The 18,196-nt window shown below is 65.1% G+C and overlaps 1 protein-coding gene and 1 non-coding gene across 2 annotated transcripts; one reads left to right on the top strand and one right to left on the bottom strand.

Moving 5' to 3' along the window:
- Positions 1-7,422: 7,422 nt before the first annotated feature.
- Positions 7,423-16,580, bottom strand: LOC126635927 (WD repeat-containing protein 74-like). Its single transcript, XM_050307598.1, is given in 12 exon segments — positions 7,423-7,427; positions 7,522-7,579; positions 8,865-8,968; positions 9,051-9,103; positions 10,090-10,165; positions 10,168-10,180; positions 12,039-12,067; positions 12,168-12,225; positions 13,951-14,126; positions 15,879-15,997; positions 16,072-16,159; positions 16,405-16,580. Coding segments are annotated over 12 exon segments (852 nt in total). The 5' UTR covers positions 16,478-16,580.
- A 606-nt stretch (positions 16,581-17,186) lies between these two features.
- LOC126635933 (U2 spliceosomal RNA) lies at positions 17,187-17,377 on the top strand. Its single transcript, XR_007627853.1, has one exon. It is a non-coding gene; the product is annotated as a U2 spliceosomal RNA (small nuclear RNA).
- Positions 17,378-18,196: the final 819 nt, after the last annotated feature.

Below are 18,196 nucleotides of genomic sequence, written 5' to 3'. Positions count from 1 at the left end.
GGTGAGTGTCCCCAGGGGTTCAGGTGCCCCCAGCAGGTTCAGGTGCCCCCAGCAGGTTCAGGAGCCCAGGTTCAGGTACCCAGGTGAGGGTTCCCCAGGGGGTTCAGGTGCCCCCAGGATGCTGAGGAGCCCAGGTTCAGGTGCCCAGGGGGTTCAGGTGCCCCAGCAGGTTCAGGTGCCCCCAAGGGTTCAGGTGCCCCCAAGACGCTCAGGTGCCCAGGTGAGTGTCCCCAGGGGGTTCAGGTGCCCCCAGCAGGTTCAGGTGCCCAGGTTCAGGTGCCCCAGGATGTTCAGGTGCCCCCAGCAGGTTCAGGTGCCCCCAGCAGGTTCAGGTGCCCAGGTGAGGTTCCCCAGGGGGTTCAGGTGCCCCCAGCAGGTTCAGGTGCCCCCAGCAGGCTCAGGTGCCCAGGCTCAGGTGCCCAGGGGTGTCAGCAGCGCCGGGCCGAGCCGGGGTAGCGCCGGGAGAGGTCGGCGCGGAAGCTCCGGAAGAGGCGCCGGTTGTGGCCCAGCTCGGCCTCGCGGCCCCCGTGGAACCCCCCGGGCTCTTTGAAACCCCGGTGGGCAACGAAGGCCCCGTCCAGCACCGCGAAACGGAACCCGGCCACGTGCAGCTCGCAGGCCTGGGGGGGGAAAAACGGAGGGAGGGGGGCACAGCGTCACCCCACGGGACACCAGAGTGCCCTATGGCACCCCCCATGGCACCCAGAGCACCCCACGGCACCCCCAGAGCACCCCACAGCACTCCAGAGTGCCCCACGGCACCCCCAGAGTACCCCATGGTACCCCAGAGTGCCCCCCATGGCACCCCCCATGGCACCCCCAGAGCACCCCATGGCACCCCCCATGGCACCCCCAGAGCACCCCATGGCACTCCCAGAGCACCCAGCATTCGCCCACAGCACCCCATGGCACCCCACATGGCACCAGAGGCACCCACGGCACCCCATAGCACCCCCCATGGCACCCAGAGCACCCCATGGCACCCCAGAGCACCCCCTACCCCATGGCACCCCCAGAGCACCCATGGCACCCCCAGAGTACCCCACGGCACTCAGAGCACCCCAGGGCGCCCCCATGGCACCCAGAGCGCCCCATGGCACTCCCAGAGTACCCCATGGAACCCCCAGAGCACCCCAGGGCACCCCCAGAGTACCCCATGGCACCCTCAGAGCACCCCATGGCACCCCCCATGGCACCCAGAGCACCCCACAGCACCCCCAGAGCAACCCATGGCACCCCCAGAGTACCCCATGGCACCCCCAGAGTACCCCATGGCACCCAGAGCGCCCCATGGCACCCCCAGAGTACCCTACGGCACTCAGAGCACCCCAGGGCGCCCCATGGCACCCCCCATGGCACCCCAGAGCACCCCACGGCACCCCCAGAGCACCCCATGGCACCCCCCATGGCACCCCCAGAGCACCCCATGGCACCCCAGAGCACCCCAGAGTGCCCTCCATGGCACCCAGAGTGCCCCATGGCACCCCCAGAGTACCCCATGGCACCCCCAGAGTGCCCCATGGTACCCCAGAGCACCCCATGGTACCCCAGAGTACCCCATGGCACCCCCAGAGTGCCCCATGGTACCCCAGAGCACCCCACGGCACCCCCAGAGCACCCCAGAGCGCCCCATGGTACCCCAGAGTGCCCCATGGCACCCCCAGAGCGCCCCATGGCATCCCCAGAGCACCCCATGGTACCCCAGAGTGCCCCATGGCACCCCCAGAGCACCCCATGGCACCCAAGAACACCCCAGAGTGCCCCATGGCACCCCCAGAGCTCCCCATGGCACCCCCAGAGTACCCCAGAGTGCCCCATGGCACCCCCAGAGCACCCCAGAGTGCCCCCCATGGCACCCAGAGTGCCCCATGGCACCCCCAGAGCACCCCAGAGTGCCCCCCATGGCACCCAGAGTGCCCCATGGCACCCCCAGAGTACCCCATGGCACCCCCCATGGCACCCCCAGAGCACCCCACGGCACTCAGAGCACCCCATGGCACCCAGACCACCCCATGGCACTCAGAGCACCCCCAGAGCACCCAGTGATGCCCCACAGACCCTCTATAGCCTCCCCAACCCCATGGCCACCCCATGGCCACCCCAAGACCACCAAGGCCACCCCAAGGTCCCCCAACCCCATGGCCACCCCAAGACCACCAAGGCCACCCCAAGGTCCCCCAACCCCCACGACCACCCTCATGGCCACCCCAAGACCCCCAAGGCCACCCCGACCCCCACTGACCACCCCATGGCCACCCCTGACCACTAAGGCCACCCCAAGGTCCCCCAACCCCATGACCACTTCATGGCCACCCCAAGACCACCAAGGCCACCCCAAGGTCCCCCCAACCTCCACGACCACCCCATGGTCACCCCAAGACCACCAAGGTCACCCCAAGACCCCCAAGGCCATCCCAACCCCCACGACCACCCCATGGCCACCCCATGACCACCAAGGCCACCCCATGACCACCCCAAGACCACCAAGGCCAACCCAAGGTCCCCCAAACCCCACGACCACCCCATGGCCACCTCAAGACCCCCAAGGCCACCCCAACCCCCACGACCACCCCATGGCCACCTCAAGACCACCAAGGCCACCCCAACCCCCACGACCACCCCATAGTCACCTCAAGACCACCAAGGCCACCCCAACACCCCAAGGCCACCCCAAGGTGCCCCCAACCCCAGAACCACCCCCGTGAAGACCCCCAAGGCCCCACCCCCACCTGGCTGATGCGGTTGAAGCCGTACTGGAGGAACCTCTCGTCGAGAGGGGACCCCGGGCGGGGGCCACGTAAAGGGCTCCCAGGGGTCCCTCCAGGGCACCTCGTAGGCCACGCGCGGCCGGGGCGGGGGCAGCGCCCGCCAGCGCCCGGAGTCGGTGGGGCCTGGCAGCGGGGGCACAGCGTCCCGTAGAACGGCCGGGCTGCCCCCTTGGCCCACAGGCCCAGCAGAGCCGCCTTCGAGGCCGGGACCCCCCTCCCGGACCGAACCTCGAAGGCGGGGAGGGCAAGACCACCCGGGCGTCGGGGTCCTCCGGGAGGGGGGTCTCTCGGGGTGGTGGGGTCTCTCAGGGTGCTGGGGTCTCAGGGAGTTGGGGTCTCTCAGGAGTGTTGGGGTCCCTCGAGGTGTTGGGGTCTCTCGAGGTGTTGGGGTCCCTCAGGGATTTGGGGACCTCCAGAGTGTTGGGGTCTCTCGGGGTGTTGGGGTCTCTCGGGGTGTTGGGGTCCCTCAGGGAGTTGGGGTCTCTCAGGGTGTTGGGGTCCCTCAGGGATTTGGGGTCTCTCAGGGTGTTGGGGTCTCTCGGGGTTTTGGGGTCCCTCAGGGTATTGGGGTCCCTCAGGGAGTTGGGGACCTCCAGGGTGTTGGGGTCCCTCAGGGTGTTGGGGTCCCTCAGGGATTTGGGGACCTCCAGGGTGTTGGGGACCCTCAGGGTGTTGGGGTCCCTCAAGGCACTGGGGTCCCTCAGGGTATTGGGGTCCCTCAGGGAGTTGGGGACACCCAGGTCATGGAAGCCTTTGGGGTCTCTCAGAGAGTTGGGGTCCCTCAGGGATTTGGGGACCTCCAGGGTGTTGGGGTCCCTCAAGGCATTGGGGTCTCTCAGAGAGTTGGGGTCCCTCAAGGCACTGGGGTCCCTCAGGGATTTGGGGACACCGAGGTCATGGAAGCCTTTGGGGTCCCTCAGGGTGTTGGGGTCCCTCAAGGCATTGGGGTCCCTCAGGGAGTTGGGGTCCCTCAGGGAGTTGGGGTCCCTCAAGGCATTGTGGTCCCTCAGGGATTTGGGGACCTCCAGGGTGTTGGGGTCTCTCAAGGCATTGGGGTCTCTCAGAGAGTTGGGGTCCCTCAGGGTGCTGGGGTCCCTCAGGGAGTTGGGGTCCCTCAGGGAGTTGGGGTCCCTGGGGGCCTCCAGGTCTCCGGAGTCCTTTGGGACATCAGGGTTTGTCAGGACTTTGGGGTCCCCCAGGGCATTGGGGACCCCCGGGGTGGAGGAGCCCTTGGGGTCTGCCAAAGCTTTGGGGTCCTTCAGGACTTTGGGGTCCCCTGGGACAGCAGGGACCTCCAGGGTGTTGGGGACTTTGGGGTCACCCAGAACTTTGGGGTCCCCCAAATCCCCCTGAACCCCCAAACCTTCTTGAACCCCCAAAGCTTTGGGGTCCCCCAAACCCCCCTGCACCCCAAAACCCTCCTGAACTCCCAAAGCTTTGGGGTCCCCCAAACCTCCCTGCACCCCAAAACCCTCCTGACCCCCCAAAGCTTTGGGCTCCCCCTGGACCCTCCAAGGCACCGGGGCCCCCAAACCCTGCAACCCCCAGCCAGGGTACCCCAACCCCCACCCCCTTGGCCGGGGTCCCCAACTTTTGGGGTCCAGCCCCCCTCCTGAGCAGCTGCAGGACCCTCTCTCAGCCCCGGGCTGGGCACCACGTCGGCGTCCACCAGCAGCACGAAACGACCCCCAAAAATTTGGGGTCCCCTGTGCCCCCTCCCCCCATTTCCCGCCGGCCGCCCCTCCCAGGCCACGTTTCGGAGGAGATTCCCGGGTACGGCACCCCAGAGGCGTAGCTGGGGGTCGCTGCTCTCCAGGCGCTCAGAGCCCCCCGACACCCCCCGCTTTTGGGGGCCGGCCCTGGAGGGGAGGGTCGCGATGGGGAGGCGACGCCGCCCCCGTCACCACGTGCAGCCTGAGGCGACCCCGCAGCCCCGGCAGTGGCTCCCCCAAAACCGCCAGCAGCTCCTCCAACCCCCGGGAACCCCAAAAACGGCCACCGAGAGGGACCCCACGACCCCCCCAGCGCCGCCGCCGCCCGGCTCGGAGTGCCGTGGGTGGCCAGGACCAGCTCGGGGGTCCCACGCGGGGGGCCCAGCACGTCCCGGTACACGCGGAACAGGCCCGACGCGTCCAGGACCCACGCGGGGTCGCGGGGCGTGGGGGCGGGGGCGGCCGCCGTGGGGGTCGCGGGGAGGCAGAGCCCGCAGGTAGAGGGTCTGCAGCAGGGCCAGCCCCAGCAGCCACGCGCAGCCCCCAGGAGACGCCCCCGGCCCATCAGGGGCAGTGGGAGGGACTGGGAGGGGACTGGGAGGACTGGGGGCACTGGGAGTGGGGTACAGAGGATGCTGGGGGGGCACTGGGAGGGCTGGGGCACTGGGAGTGGGGGTACAGAGGATGCTGGGGGCACTGGGAGGGGGCTGGGGGCACTGGGATGGGGGTGCTGGGGATGCTGGGGGCACTGGGAGATCTGGGAAGGACTGGAAGGGAACTGGGGACACTGGGAGGGGAGTACAGGGGATGCTGGGGGCACTGGGAGGGGGCTGGGGCGCTGGGGGCACTGGGAAGGGGTATAGGGGATGCTGGGGGCACTGGGAGAGATCTGGGAGGGACTGGAAGGGAACTGGGGGCACTGGGAGGGGCTGGGGACACTGGGAGGGGGTACAGGGGATGCTGGGGGCACTGGGAGAGGGTGGGGAGTCTGGGGCCACTGGGATGGGGGTGCTGGGGATGCTGGGGGCACTGAGAGAGATCTAGGAGGGACTGGAAGGGAACTGGGGGCACTGGGAGGGGCTGGGGACACTGGGAGGGGGTACAGGGGGTGCTGGGGGCACTGGGAGGGGGCTGGGGGCGCTGGGGGCACTGGGAAGGGGGTATAGGGGATGCTGGGCGGCACTGGGAGAGATCTGGGAGGGACTGGAAGGGAACTGGGGACACTGGGAGGGGGCTGGGGGCACTGGGAGGGGGTACAGAAGGGATGCTGGGGGCACTGGGAGGGGGTTGGGGGCACTGGAAGGGGGTATAGGGGATGCTGGGGGCACTGGGAGAGATCTGGGAGGGGACTGGAAGGGAACTGGGGGCACTGGGAGGGGGCTGGGGACACTGGGAGGGGGTACAGGGGATGCTGGGGGTTACTGGGAGAGGGTGGGGAGTTTGGGGCCACTGGGAGGGTGCTGGGGGCTACTGGGGACTACTGGGGGTTACTGGGAAGGTACAGAGGTTTGTACTGGGAGGGTGCTGGGGGCTACTGGGGACTGCTGGGGGCTACTGGGGACTGCTGGGGGCTACTGGGGACTACTAGGGGTTAGTGGGAGGGTGCAGAGGTTTGTACTGGGAGGGTGCAGAGGTTTGTACTGGGAGGGTACTGGGGGTTACTGGGAGGGTGTTGGGGGTCGCCGGGACCAGCGCGGAGCCGGGACCAGCAGGACATGCTGGAAGCGCTGCGGGATCACTGGGACCAGTAAGGGCTTACTGGGACCAATCTGGGGGTCACTGGGACCAGTTTGGGGACGGGGAGGAGGGACTGGGATCAGTCCGGGGGTCACTGGGACCAGTTTGGGGGGGTCACTGGGACCAGTTTAGGAGCGGGGAGGAGGGACCGGGGCCAGTCCGGGGGTCACTGGGACCAGTTTGGGGGGGTAACTGGGACCAGTCCGGGACTCACCCACCGCGTCACCGTCGGGACTCACCGCGCGTGCGCGGGGAGGGGGTGGGGGCGTGGCCACAGCGCTCGGTGGGCGGGGTTTAGCGTTTAGGGGGCGTGGCTTTGTGCGACAGGGGCGGGAGTTTGGTTGTTCGAGGGGCGTGGCCTGTCAGTCTCGGACCCCGAGACCCCCCCAGAATCCAGGGACCCCCCCCCGAATTCCTGGGATCCCCCAAAATTCCTGAGATCCTCCCACATTCATGGACCCTCCCCCCCTCAATTCCTGGGACCCCCTAAATTCCTTGAACCCCCTCCAAATCCTGGGACCCCCAAATTCCTAGGGACCTCCCCCAAATTCCTGGGACCCTCCCCCAAATTCAGGGGCACTCCCAAATTCCTGGGACCCCCAAATTCCTAGGACACCCCCAAATTCCTGGGACCCTCCCCCAAATTCCTGGGACCCTCCCCTCAAATTCCTGGGTTACCCCCAAATCCTGGGATCTCCCCCAAAATTTCTGGGATCCCCCAAATTCCTGGGACATCCCAATATCCTGGGACCCCCCCCAAAATCCTGGGACCTCCCCCAAATTCCTGTCCCCCTCCCAAATTCCAGGGCACTCCCAAATTCCTGGGACCCCCCCCAAAATCCTGGGATCTCCCCCAAAATCCTGGGACCCCCCAAAAATCCTGGGACTACCCTCAAATTCCTGGGATCCCCCAAATTCCTGGGATCCCCCAAATTCCTGGGACCCCCCCCCCAAATTCCCGGGTTACCCCCCTCCCCAATTCCCAATTTCCCTCTAAAAAATCACATTTACGAGTCAACAGAGTAAAAATGAATCATTATTTACAGCAAGGGGACAAGTGGAGGTTTGAGGGGTGTTTGGATTTTGAGAGGGTCTCAAAGCCTGAACTCTTCCTTTTCTTGCCCCGAAGGAGAGGATGGGCTCCAGGGTGTCCCAAAGCTCGTCCCCCTCCTCCTCCTTCACCTCCGTTTGGGGAGGGCTCCTCCTCAGCCTGGGGGGACACAAACAAAAAAAGAGGGCGTCAAAGGGTTGGGAGGGACACCCCCAGCCCCTCAAATCCCCCAAAATCCGAGGGGGTCTCTCACCTGCCAGTCCAGGTGTGTGTTGAGCAGGGAGGCAGGTGAGGTGCGACTTCAGGTACACCTGGGGGGAGGGGAAAAAGGGGCTCAGGGGGATTTTGGGGGGTCTCGAGGGATTTAGGGGGAAATGGGGGGTCTCAGAGGTTTTAGGGTGGTTTCAGGGTTTTGGGGGTCTCAGGGGTTTGGGAGGTCTTGTGGATTTAGGGGGAGTTTCAGAGGTTTGGGGGCAAATTTGGGGGGGTCTCAGGGTTTAGGGGTGTTTGGGGAGGTCTCAGAGGTTTTAGGGTGGTTTCAGGGGTTTGGGGGGTCTCAGGGGTTTTGGGGGGTGTTTTAGGGGGTCTTGGGGATTTAGGGGAGTTTCAGAGGTTTGGGGGGGATTTGGGGGGTGTTTCAGGGTTTAGGGTAATTTTGGGGGTGTCTCAGGGTTCAGGGGGTTTGGGGCTCCCACCTTGTGCACGCAGCCCCGTCCTGGAGGCTGTGGGGTTTGGGGGGGATATCAGGGTTTAGGGGGTCTCAGGGTTTAGGATAATTTTGGGGGTGTCTCAGGGGTTTGGGGGGGGTTGGGGATTTGAGGGAGTCTGGGGTCCCACCTTGTGCCGCAGCCCCCTCCTCGAGGTCATGGGGTTTGGGGGGTTTGGGGGTCCCGGGGCGGAGTTTGAAGGTGTCTCAGGGTTTAGGGGAGGTTGGGGATTTGAGGGGGTTTTGGGGTCCCAGGGGGTTTGGGGGTCCCACCTTGTGCCGCAGCCCCCCGTCCTCGAGGCTGTGGGGGTTTGGGTGTCCCAGGGGGGTTTGAGGGTCCTACCTATGCCGCAGCCCCCGTCCTCGAGGCTGTGGGGTTTGGGGGTCTCAGGGGTTTAGCGGGGTTGGGGGTCCCAGGGGGCTTGAGTCCCACCAGCCACAGCCCCGTCCTGGAGGCTGTGGGGTTTGGGGGGGTCTCAGGGTTTAGGAGGGGTTGGGGATTTGAGAGGGGTTTGGGGGTCCCAGGGGGTTTGGGGTCCCACCTTGTGCCGCAGCCCCCGTCCTCGAGGCTGTGGGTCTGGGAGGGTTCTCAGGTTTTAGGGGTGTCTCAGGGTTTAGGGTAATTTTGGGGGTGTCTCAGGGTTCGGGGGCTTGGGGTCCCACCTTAAGCCAGAGCCCCCATCCCCAAGGCTGTGGGGTTTGGGAGGTCTCAGGAGTTTAGGGGTTGGGGATTTGAGGGGGGTTTGGGGTCCCACCTTGTGCCGCAGCCCCCGTCCTGCAGGCTGTTGGGGTTTGGGGGGTCTCAGGGTTTAGGGGATTGGGGGGGTCTCAGGGTTTAGGGGGTTTGGGGTCCCACCTTGTGCCGCAGCCCCCATCCTCGAGCTGTGGACCCTGAGGAGGCGGTCGAGGCCGCAGGAGGCGGCAGAGGGCAGGTGGGGTGGCACTGCAGCCCCCGCACCCCCGGCAAAGCCCTTCAGTGCCCGCAGCACCCGCCCTGGGGGCAGAGGGAGGTCAGAGGAGTTGGGGAGAGGCTCAGACCCCTTTATTTGGGGGTAGGGACCCCCAGACCCCCTCACCTTTGCGCAGGTCGATGACGGTCACGTCCCCAGCGCTGCCCACGACCACCGACCTGGGGGGACACACACAGTAATGGGGGGGGGCAGGAACCCCCTCTTCCACAGGACCCCCAGGGGCTCCCTGAGCCTGTGCCCCCGAGACCCCAGAGCCCCCTCCCAAGGACCCCTCAATTCTCCCCAAGCCCCCAGATGTCTCCAGAAGGCCCAGAAAGCCCCCAGGAGCACTTTGTGCCCCCAGATGCCCCAAACACCCCCAGATGCCCCTTGACCCCCAGCACTGATGTATTCCCTCCAGAGTCCTTTGTACCCCCAAACTCCCCCTCACTGATGTGTCCCCTCCAGGAGCACTTTGTGCCCCCCAGATGCCCCAAACCTACCCCCACAGAGCCCCCGACCCCCTAGCACTGATTTGTCCTCCAGGAGCACTTTGTGCCCCCAAACCCACCCTGTCACTGATGTGTCCCCCAGGAGCACTTTGTGCCCCCCAGACCCCCCTGTCACTGATGTGTCCCCCAGGAGCACTTTGTGCCCCCAGATGCCCAAACACCCCCAGAGCCCCTGACCCCCAGCACTGATGTGTCCCTCCAGGAGCACTTTGTGCCCCCAAATCCTCCCCAGACCCCCTGGGCCCCCACCAGCACTGATGTATCCCCCAGGGCACTTTGTGGCCCCCAAGCCCCCTCCAGCACTGATGTGTCCCCCCAGACACCTCCTGAGCCCCCAGCATTGACGTGTCCCCCAGGAGCACTTTGTGCCCCCACCAGCCCCCTGAGCCCCCCTCACTGATGTATCCCCCAGTAGCCCTTTGTGCCCCCAGACCCCCAAACACTCCCCAGTCCCCCCTCACTGATGTATCCCCCAGTAGCCCTTTGTGCCCCCAGACCCCCCAAACACTCCCCAGTCCCCCAGCACTGATGTGTCCCCAGAAGCCCCCATCACTGATGTATCCCCCAGGAGCCCTTTGTGCCCCCCAGAGCCCCCAAACACTCCACAGCCCCCAGCACTTTGTGCCCCCAGCCCCCAGAGCCCCCCGACTGACGTGTCCCGGGGCAGCGCTAGCGCCGTCAGCGGGGCCTCCCGAGGTCGTGTCAGCACCGGGCGCCGCCGGGTCGAGAGTCGTAGAGGCGCACCTGGGACAGGTGGGGGGCAGGGGGGAGGGCACAGGGTCACCACCCCCTTTCACCCTCCCACCCCCAGTGTGCTCACCTGGGGTGGGGAGCTGCGGGTGACACCTACAGGTGACATCACCCACCCCCATCTGTCCCACACTGACTCACCTGGACAGGTGATGCCCCCAGGTGTGACCCCCAAGGTGTGACCCCCAGATGAACCCCAGGTGTGACCCCCAGGTGACCCTCCAGGTGTGACCCCCAGAAGAACCCCAGGTGTGACCCCTCCAGGTGTGACCCCCCAGGTGTGACCCCCAGAAGGACCCCCAGGTGTGACCCCTCCAGGTGTGACCCCCCAGGTGTGACCCCCAGATGAACCCCCAGGTGTGACCCCTCCAGGTGTGACCCCCCCAGGTGTGACCCCCAGGTGTGACCCCCAGGTGCCCCTAACCTGTCCATGCCCCTACAGTGTGACCTCCCCAAGTGTGACCCCCCAGGTGTAACCTCACCTGTCCATGTGCTGAGTGCCCCCAGGTGTGACCCCCCAGGTGTGACCCCCAGGTGTGACCCCCCTCAGGTGTGACCCCTCCATGTGTGACCCCCCAGATGAACCCCAGGTGTGACCCCCCAGGTGCCCCCTCACCTGTCCATGTCCTAAGTGACCCCCCAGGTGTGACCCCCAGGTGTGACCCCCAGGTGTGACCCCTCCAGGTGTGACCCCCCAGGTGTGCCCTCACCTGTCCCTGTCCCCATGTGTGACCCCCCAGGTGTGACCCCCCAGGTGTGACCCCCCAGGTGTGACCCCCCAGGTGTGACCCCCAGGTGTGACCCCCCAGGTGTGACCCCCTCAGGTGTGACTCCCCAGATGTGACCCCCAGGTGTGACCCCCCAGGTGTGACCCCCAGGTGTGACCCCCCAGGTGTGACCCCCAGTGTGACCCCCCAGGTGTGACCCCTAGGTGTGACCCCCAGGTGTGACCCTCACCTGTCCCTGTCCCTACAGGTGCCCCCACCAGGTGTGACCCCCAGGTGTGACCCCCCAGGTGTGACCCCCAGGTGTGACCCCCTCAGGTGTGACCCCCCAGGTGTGACCCTCACCTGTCCCTGTCCCTCAGTGTGACCCCCACCAGTGTGACCCCCCAGGTGTGACCCCCAGGTGTGACTCCTCCAGGTGTGACCCCCAGGTGTGACCCCCCAGGTGTGACCCCCAGGTGTGACCCCCCAGGTGAACCCCCAGGTGTGACCCCCCAGGTGTGACCCCCAGATGACCCCAGGTGTGACCCCCCAGGTGTGACCCCCCAGATGAACCCCAGGTGTGACCCCCAGGTGTGACCCCCCAGATGACCCCAGGTGTGACCCCCCCAGGTGTGACCCCTCACCTGTCCCTGTCCCATAGGGTGCCCCCGGTCACCCCAGGTGTGACCCCCCAGGTGTCCCCTCACCTGTCCATGTCCCTACAGGTGACCCCCCAGGTGTGACCCCCAGGTGTGACCCCCAAGTGTGACCCCCAGGTCGTGACCCCCAGATGAACCCCCAGGTGCTGACCCCCAGGTGTGACCCCCCAGGTGTGACCCCCAGGTGTGACCCCCAGGTGTGACCCCCAAGTGTGACCCCAGGTGCCCCCTCACCTGTCCATGCCCCATACTAGGTGATCCCCCAAGTGTGACCCCCAGGTGCCCCCTCACCTGCCCGTGCCCCGTGCACGTGACCCAGGTGTAGACCCCCAGGTGTGACCCCCCAGGTGTGACCCCCAGGTGTGACCTCCCCAGGTGTGACCCCCCCAGATGAACCCCCAGGTGTGACCCCCCAGGTGCCCCCTCACCTGTCCATGCCCCATACAGGTGATCCCCCCAGGTGTGACCCCCCAGGTGCCCCCTCACCTGCCTGTGCCCCGTGCACGTGACCCCAGGTGTGACCCCCAGGTGTGACCCCCAGGTGCTGAGCCCCCAGGTGACCCCCAGGTGCCCCCTCACCTGCCCGTGCCCCGTGCACGTGACCACCTGTCAGATCCGGCAGGGATTGCAGGTCCCGCTCCCAGATCGGCACCCGCAGGTCCAGTGATCGTTCCTCACCTGGGGGGGTTGGAGGGGCATTTGGGGAGTTGGGGGACATTCAGGAGGCATTTGGGGGGCTCAGGGGGACATTTTGGGGGTAGGGGGTCAGGGGACAAGGGGGGGCTCTGAGGGGGGACAGTGGGGGGACAATCCAGGACTGGGGGGGATCAGGACCATGAGGGGACATTGAGGGGGGATCTTGGGGGGGTCAGAGGGAGTGAGGGACCCCAAGGGACATAGGGGGCTCAGGGGTCCCACTCACGTTCCTGGCCTGGAAAGGGGGTGGGTGACTGGGGGGGTTCAGGGGGTCCCACTCATGTTCTTGGCCCAGAATGGGAGGGGTGGGGTACAGTGGGGGCGTCAGGGGGAGTTCAGGGGTCCCACTCACGTTCTTGGCCCAGAATGGGAGGGTGGAGGGTACAGTGGGAGACGTCAGAGGGGGTTCAGGGGGTCCCACTCTACGTTCTTGGCCCTGAACGGGTTGGGGGGTGACACTGGGGGGGTTCGAGGGCACTGGGTGACACTGGGGGCTCAGGAGGGTTCAGGGGTCCTACTCACGTTCCTGGCTTGGGACAGATTGGGGGGTGACGCTGGGAGGTCAGGGGACATTGGGGAGTCCCATTCGCGTTCTTGGCCTGGAAGGGGGGTGGGTGACACTGGGGGCTCAGAGGGCAGTGGGTGACACTGGGGGGCTCAGGGGTCCCACTCACGTTCTTGGCCCGGAATGGGGGTGGGTGACACTGGGGGGTTCAGGGGGCAGTGGGTGACACTGGGGGGGTTCAGAGGGGTCCCACTCACGTTCTTGGCCCTGAACAGGGGTAGGTGACATGGGGGGGGTTCAGGGGCAGTGGGTGACACTGGGGGGCTCAGGGGGCAGTGGGTGACACTGGGGGGTTCAGGGGCACTGGGTGACACTGGGGGTTCAGGGGGCAGTGGGTGACACTGGGGGGTTCAGGGGTCCCACTCATGCTCTTGGCCCAGAACAGGGGATGGGTGACACTGAGGGGTTCAGGGGGCAGTGGGTGGCACTGGGGGTTCAGGGGCAGTGGGTGACATTGGGGGGTCTCAGGGGAGTCCCACTCGCGTTCTTGGCCCGGAATGGGGGTGGGTGACACTGGAGGGGTCAGGGGGCAGTGAGTGGCATTGGGGGGAGTTCAGGGGTCCCACTCATGTTCTTGGCCCGGAATGGGGGAGTGGGTGACACTGGGGGGCTCAGGAGGCAGTGGGTGACATTGGGGGGTTCAGGGGGTCCCACTCACATTCCTGGCCCTGAACAGGTTGGGGTGACATTGGGGAGCTAAGGGGGCGTTCAGGGGTCCCACTCATGTTCTTGGCCCGGGATGGGGGGTGGGTGACATTGGGGGGTTCAGGGGGCAGTGGGTGACATTAGGGGGTTTAGGGAGGCAGTGGGTGACACTGGGGGGTTCAGGGAGTCCCACTCACATTCCTGGCCCTGAACAGGTTGGGGATGACATTGGGGGGGCTCAGGGGGGTTCAGGGGGTCCCACTCACGTTCTTGGCCCTGAAAAGGGGGTGGGTGACACTGGGGAGTCAGGGGAGGTTCAGGGGTCCCACTCGCGCTCTTGGCCCAGAACAGGGGTGGGTGACACTGGGGGGGTCAGGGGGCAGTGGGTGACAGTGGGGGGGTTCAGGGGGGTCCCACTCACGTTCTTGGCCCTGAAAAGGGGGGGTGGGTGACACTGGGGGGCTCAGGGGGATTCAGGGGGGTCCCACTCACGTTCTTGGCCCTGAAAAGGGGCTCCCCCGGGCGCTGCAGGTCCCAAACCTTGAGCCCGTTCTCCTTCCCCCCCGTCCCCACCCGGTGCGGCCGCGTCGGGTCCTGGCGCATCCGGCACAGCCCGGGGCCTGCTGACACCTCCAGATGGGGCTGTGATTTGGGGGGGACATGGGGGGGTCACCCCAAAACCCTACAGACCCCCCTGAACCCCAAAAACCTCATAGACACCCCCCAAAACCCCCCAAAATCCCGGCACAACCCGGGGCCTGCCGACACCTCCAGATGGGGCTGCGATTTGGGGGGGACATGGGGGGGTCACCCCAAAACCCTACAGACCCCCCTGAACCCCAAAAACCTCATAGATACCCCTCAAAACTCCCCAAAATCCCAACCTCCCCCACCGGTGCATCCAGGGCCTGCCGACACCTCCAGATGGGGCTGTGATTTGGGGGGGTCATTGGGGGTCACCCCAAAACCCTACAGACCCCCCTGAACCCCAAAAACCTCATAGACACCCCCCAAAACCCCCCAAAATCCTGGCACAACCCGGGGCCTGCTGACACCTCCAGGTGGGGCTGCGATTTGGGGGGGTCATTTGGGGTCACTCCAAAACCCTACACACCCCCCTGAACCCCAAAAACCTCATAGATACCCTAAAACCCCCCAAAATCCCAAACCCCCCCAAAATCCCAACCCCACCCCTGGCACAGCCCGGGGCCTGCTGACACCTCCAGGTGGGGCTGTGATTTGGGGGGGTCATTGGGGGTCACCCCAAAACCCTACAGACCCCCCTGAACAACTCCTGCACCCCCAAACCCCAAATACCCATTAACCACCCCAAAATCCCAATCTCCCCCCCCGGCACAGCCCGGGGCCTGCTGACACCTCCAGATGGGGCTGTGATCAGGGGGGACATGGGGGGGTCACCCCAAAACTCTACAGACCCCCCTGAACCCCAAAAACCTCATAAACACCCCCCAAAATCCCAACCTCCCCCCAGTACAAACCGGGGCCTGCCGACACCTCCAGGTGGGGCTGTGATTTGGGGGGGTGATTGGGGGTCACCCCAAAACCCTACAGACCCCCCTGAACCCCAAAAACCTCATAAATACCCCAAAACCCCCCAAAATCCCAACCCCCCCCAAAATCCCAGTCTTGGCCCAACCAGCACAACCTGGGCCTGCTGGGACCTCTGGCAATTGAGGGGGACATGGGGGGGTCATCCCAAAAACCTACAGACCCCCCTGAACCCCAAAAACCTCCAGAGCCCCCCCCTCCAAAAAACCCCCCAAGAACCCCCAAATCCAGGTCCTGGCTGGGAGCTCCACGTGGGGCTGGAATTGGGGGGGGGAGGGGGATTCACCCCCAAATCCAACACACAGAGCCCCCCCTGCACCCCAAAAATGGCCCCACAGAGCCCCCTGTACCCCAAAAACAGCCCCAGGACCCCCAAACCCCCAAATTCACCTTCTCAGCCTCGTCCTCCCCCACAGCTGGATCAGCCCGACTCCACACACGTCACGATGGAGCTGGGGGGATTTGAGGGGGTTTGGGGGTTTGAGGGTTTTGGGGACCCTTCAGCCCCCAGCCCCCCCTCCCACCCAAGACCCCCCAGAACAGCCCAGAACCTCCCCCAGACACCCCAAAAAGCTCCTCAGGACCTCCCCAGGTTCCTCCAGGACCCCCAGACCCCCTAAGACCCTCAGGCCCTCCAAAAGCCTCTGGGACCCCCCAGAGCCCTCTTGGACCCCAAGTGCCCCCAGACCCCTCAAGAACACCCTGGACCCCCAAGAACTCCCTCCCCTAAATTCCTCCAAATCCTCCCAGGCCCTTCTGGACCCACCCGAACTCCATCCAGGACCCCTCCCAGACCCCCAAAATTTCCCCTGGACCCTCCCTCAGCCCCCTCCCTCCCCCTCCCCAAATACCTGCCCAAGACCCCAGGCCGCAGAAGGGCCCGTCCCCCAGGCACAGCCAGGACCCCACGAATTTCCCCTTCTCGGTGTTGAAGACCCTCACGGAGCGATCCAGGGACCCCACGAGGCACCTGGGGGAATTTGGGGGGCTCAGGAGGGGGTGTTGGGGACTCAGGACTCCCCCACACCGGGACCCCCGACTCACCTCGGTCTGGGCGGTGTCCCCCAGCACAGAGCGCAGACCCCCGGCCCCGGCTCAGCCCCGACCCCCACGACGTTGGTGGCCACTTTTTCTGCAGGTTCACACCTGGGAGGCAGAATTTGGGGGTTGGGGGGTTGGACACCCCAGGTCCCCCCAGGACCCCTCGAGTCCCCTCAGGCCTCCTGGACCCTCCCCAGGGTGGCACCTCCTGGATAACCTGGACCCCCTCAGGACCTCCCGGAGGCTCCAGGAGCTCCCCAGACCCCTGAGCATCCAAACCCCCTCTGAGCCCCCAGACCCCCTGAGCATCCAAAACCCCTCCGAGCCCCCCCAGACCCCCCAAAACACCTTTAAAGGCGCCGGTCTCGGCCCCCACCCACACGTGGTTCACTCGCGTGGGCGCCGCCATCTTCGCGGTCCGTCACTCCCCACAGCCCCGGGTGGGAAACCGGGAGAGCGGCGAGGCCGTTCCGGGGCTAAACGGGCTCTCCGCGAGGTTTCGTTCCGCGCCTCGAAGGTTCCGGCGCCGGTAACGGGAGGGAAAGCAGGGGGTCTCAACCCCCTATCCGTGACCCCCACACGGGGTGTAAAACCCGACCCCCCCCCCTTAAAACGGGGAGTGCACCGGGAGGGGTGGCCGAGCCCCTTTGGTGGTCCCGTTGCACCCTCGCAAAATAAAAAAGACTAAAAAAAACCCGAACCTCGCGGTTTTGACAAAAATAGCGATTTTTAAATCGCATCAGCGCGAGAGTCGAGATGTGCTGGGGGAGGGGGGGGGCGGGGAGGACCCCAAAAAAGCCCTCGGGGGTTCCCCCCTCCCCAACCCCACCCTGGGGTAACGGGCGGGAAAACGGCGGCAAGGGGTGGATGCAAATAGAGAGGTGTGGTCATGCAAATTAGATCAAAGAAGGACGAGAAGGGCGCGATGGGAGCGTTATTTTAGGGGTATCTCGGGATTTTAGGGAATTGAATGAGAGACACGCGGGCAGCAGGTGCGGAATAATTGGGGCGAGATTTTGTGCGGAGATTAAGGAAGGTGTGAGGGTCCTTGAGGAGTCACCGTGAGGTCCGTGGGGGGCGATTGGGGGGCCGGTTGGGGCCGTGTGGGATACAGAGTTATCGCTTCTCGGCCTTTTGGCTAAGATCAAGTGTAGTATCTGTTCTTATCAGTTTAATATCTGATATGTCCTCGATGAGAGGACTTTATATTAAACGGATTTTTGGGCGCGGGAGTTGGACCCGGAGCTTGCTCCCTCCGCTCCGCGCATCGTCCCGGTATTGCAGTGCCTCCGGGAACGGTGCACCCCCTCCGCGGGGACCTTGGCGTGGTTAAAAACAGATTAAAAATTCCTTAAGTTATTCCTAATCCTACAAAAAAAATTCTGAAGTCTCACCACTTAATTCTGAAGATAGTTCAGGGTCCCACCGAGTTCCTTCTGAGGCGCTGCCGCCGCTCGGCCCTTCCCGCCCCGCTCCTTCCCCTCCCGTGGGTATTCCGCGTGGATTTGGGGGTGATTCGGGTAAGATTTTCCCGAGTTTGGAGTGGAATTTTGATGCGATTCCGCGATATTTTATCGTGATCTTGGCGGACCCGGGGGAGGTTTTGGGGAGCGGTCCGCTTGGATTTTGAGGGATTCTGACGGCTCTTTGCCCCCCGCAGGATCGCGGTTCTCCTCCCCCCCGCTGAAAGAGACTGAAAGCTTTTAAAATCACATCTAAACCTTGATTAAAACCTTTTAGATCTCCCCATTTCTGTCCCGAAGGTGTCTGGGGGTCCCGCCGGGGTCCCCCCTGAGGCGCCGCCGCCTCTGCCCCCCCCCTCCCCTCACGGGGCGCCGCAAAATGGCGGCGCCTTCGCCGCTCGGGCCGAGGCCGAAACGGCTTCGAAGGCCGCGATTCCGCCGCTTCCTGCCTAAATTAAAGGTTTGGGTTAATTATAATAAATGTTTTTTGACGCGGATCTGCCACTAAAAGGTGGTGTTCGGCGGGGGAAGGAGAACCGCGATCCTGCGGGGGGCAAAGAGCCATCAAGATCCCTCAAAATCCAAGCGGACCGCTCCCCAAAACCTCCCCCGGATCCGCCAAGACGACGATAAAATATCGCGGAATCGCATCGAAATTCCACTGT

Source organism: Myiozetetes cayanensis, unplaced genomic scaffold (assembly GCF_022539395.1).
Source record: "Myiozetetes cayanensis isolate MyiCay16 unplaced genomic scaffold, myiCay2020 scf120, whole genome shotgun sequence".
In the NCBI taxonomy this organism is placed as follows: domain Eukaryota; kingdom Metazoa; phylum Chordata; class Aves; order Passeriformes; family Tyrannidae; genus Myiozetetes; species Myiozetetes cayanensis.
This window is presented reverse-complemented; position numbering and strand designations above follow the sequence as displayed.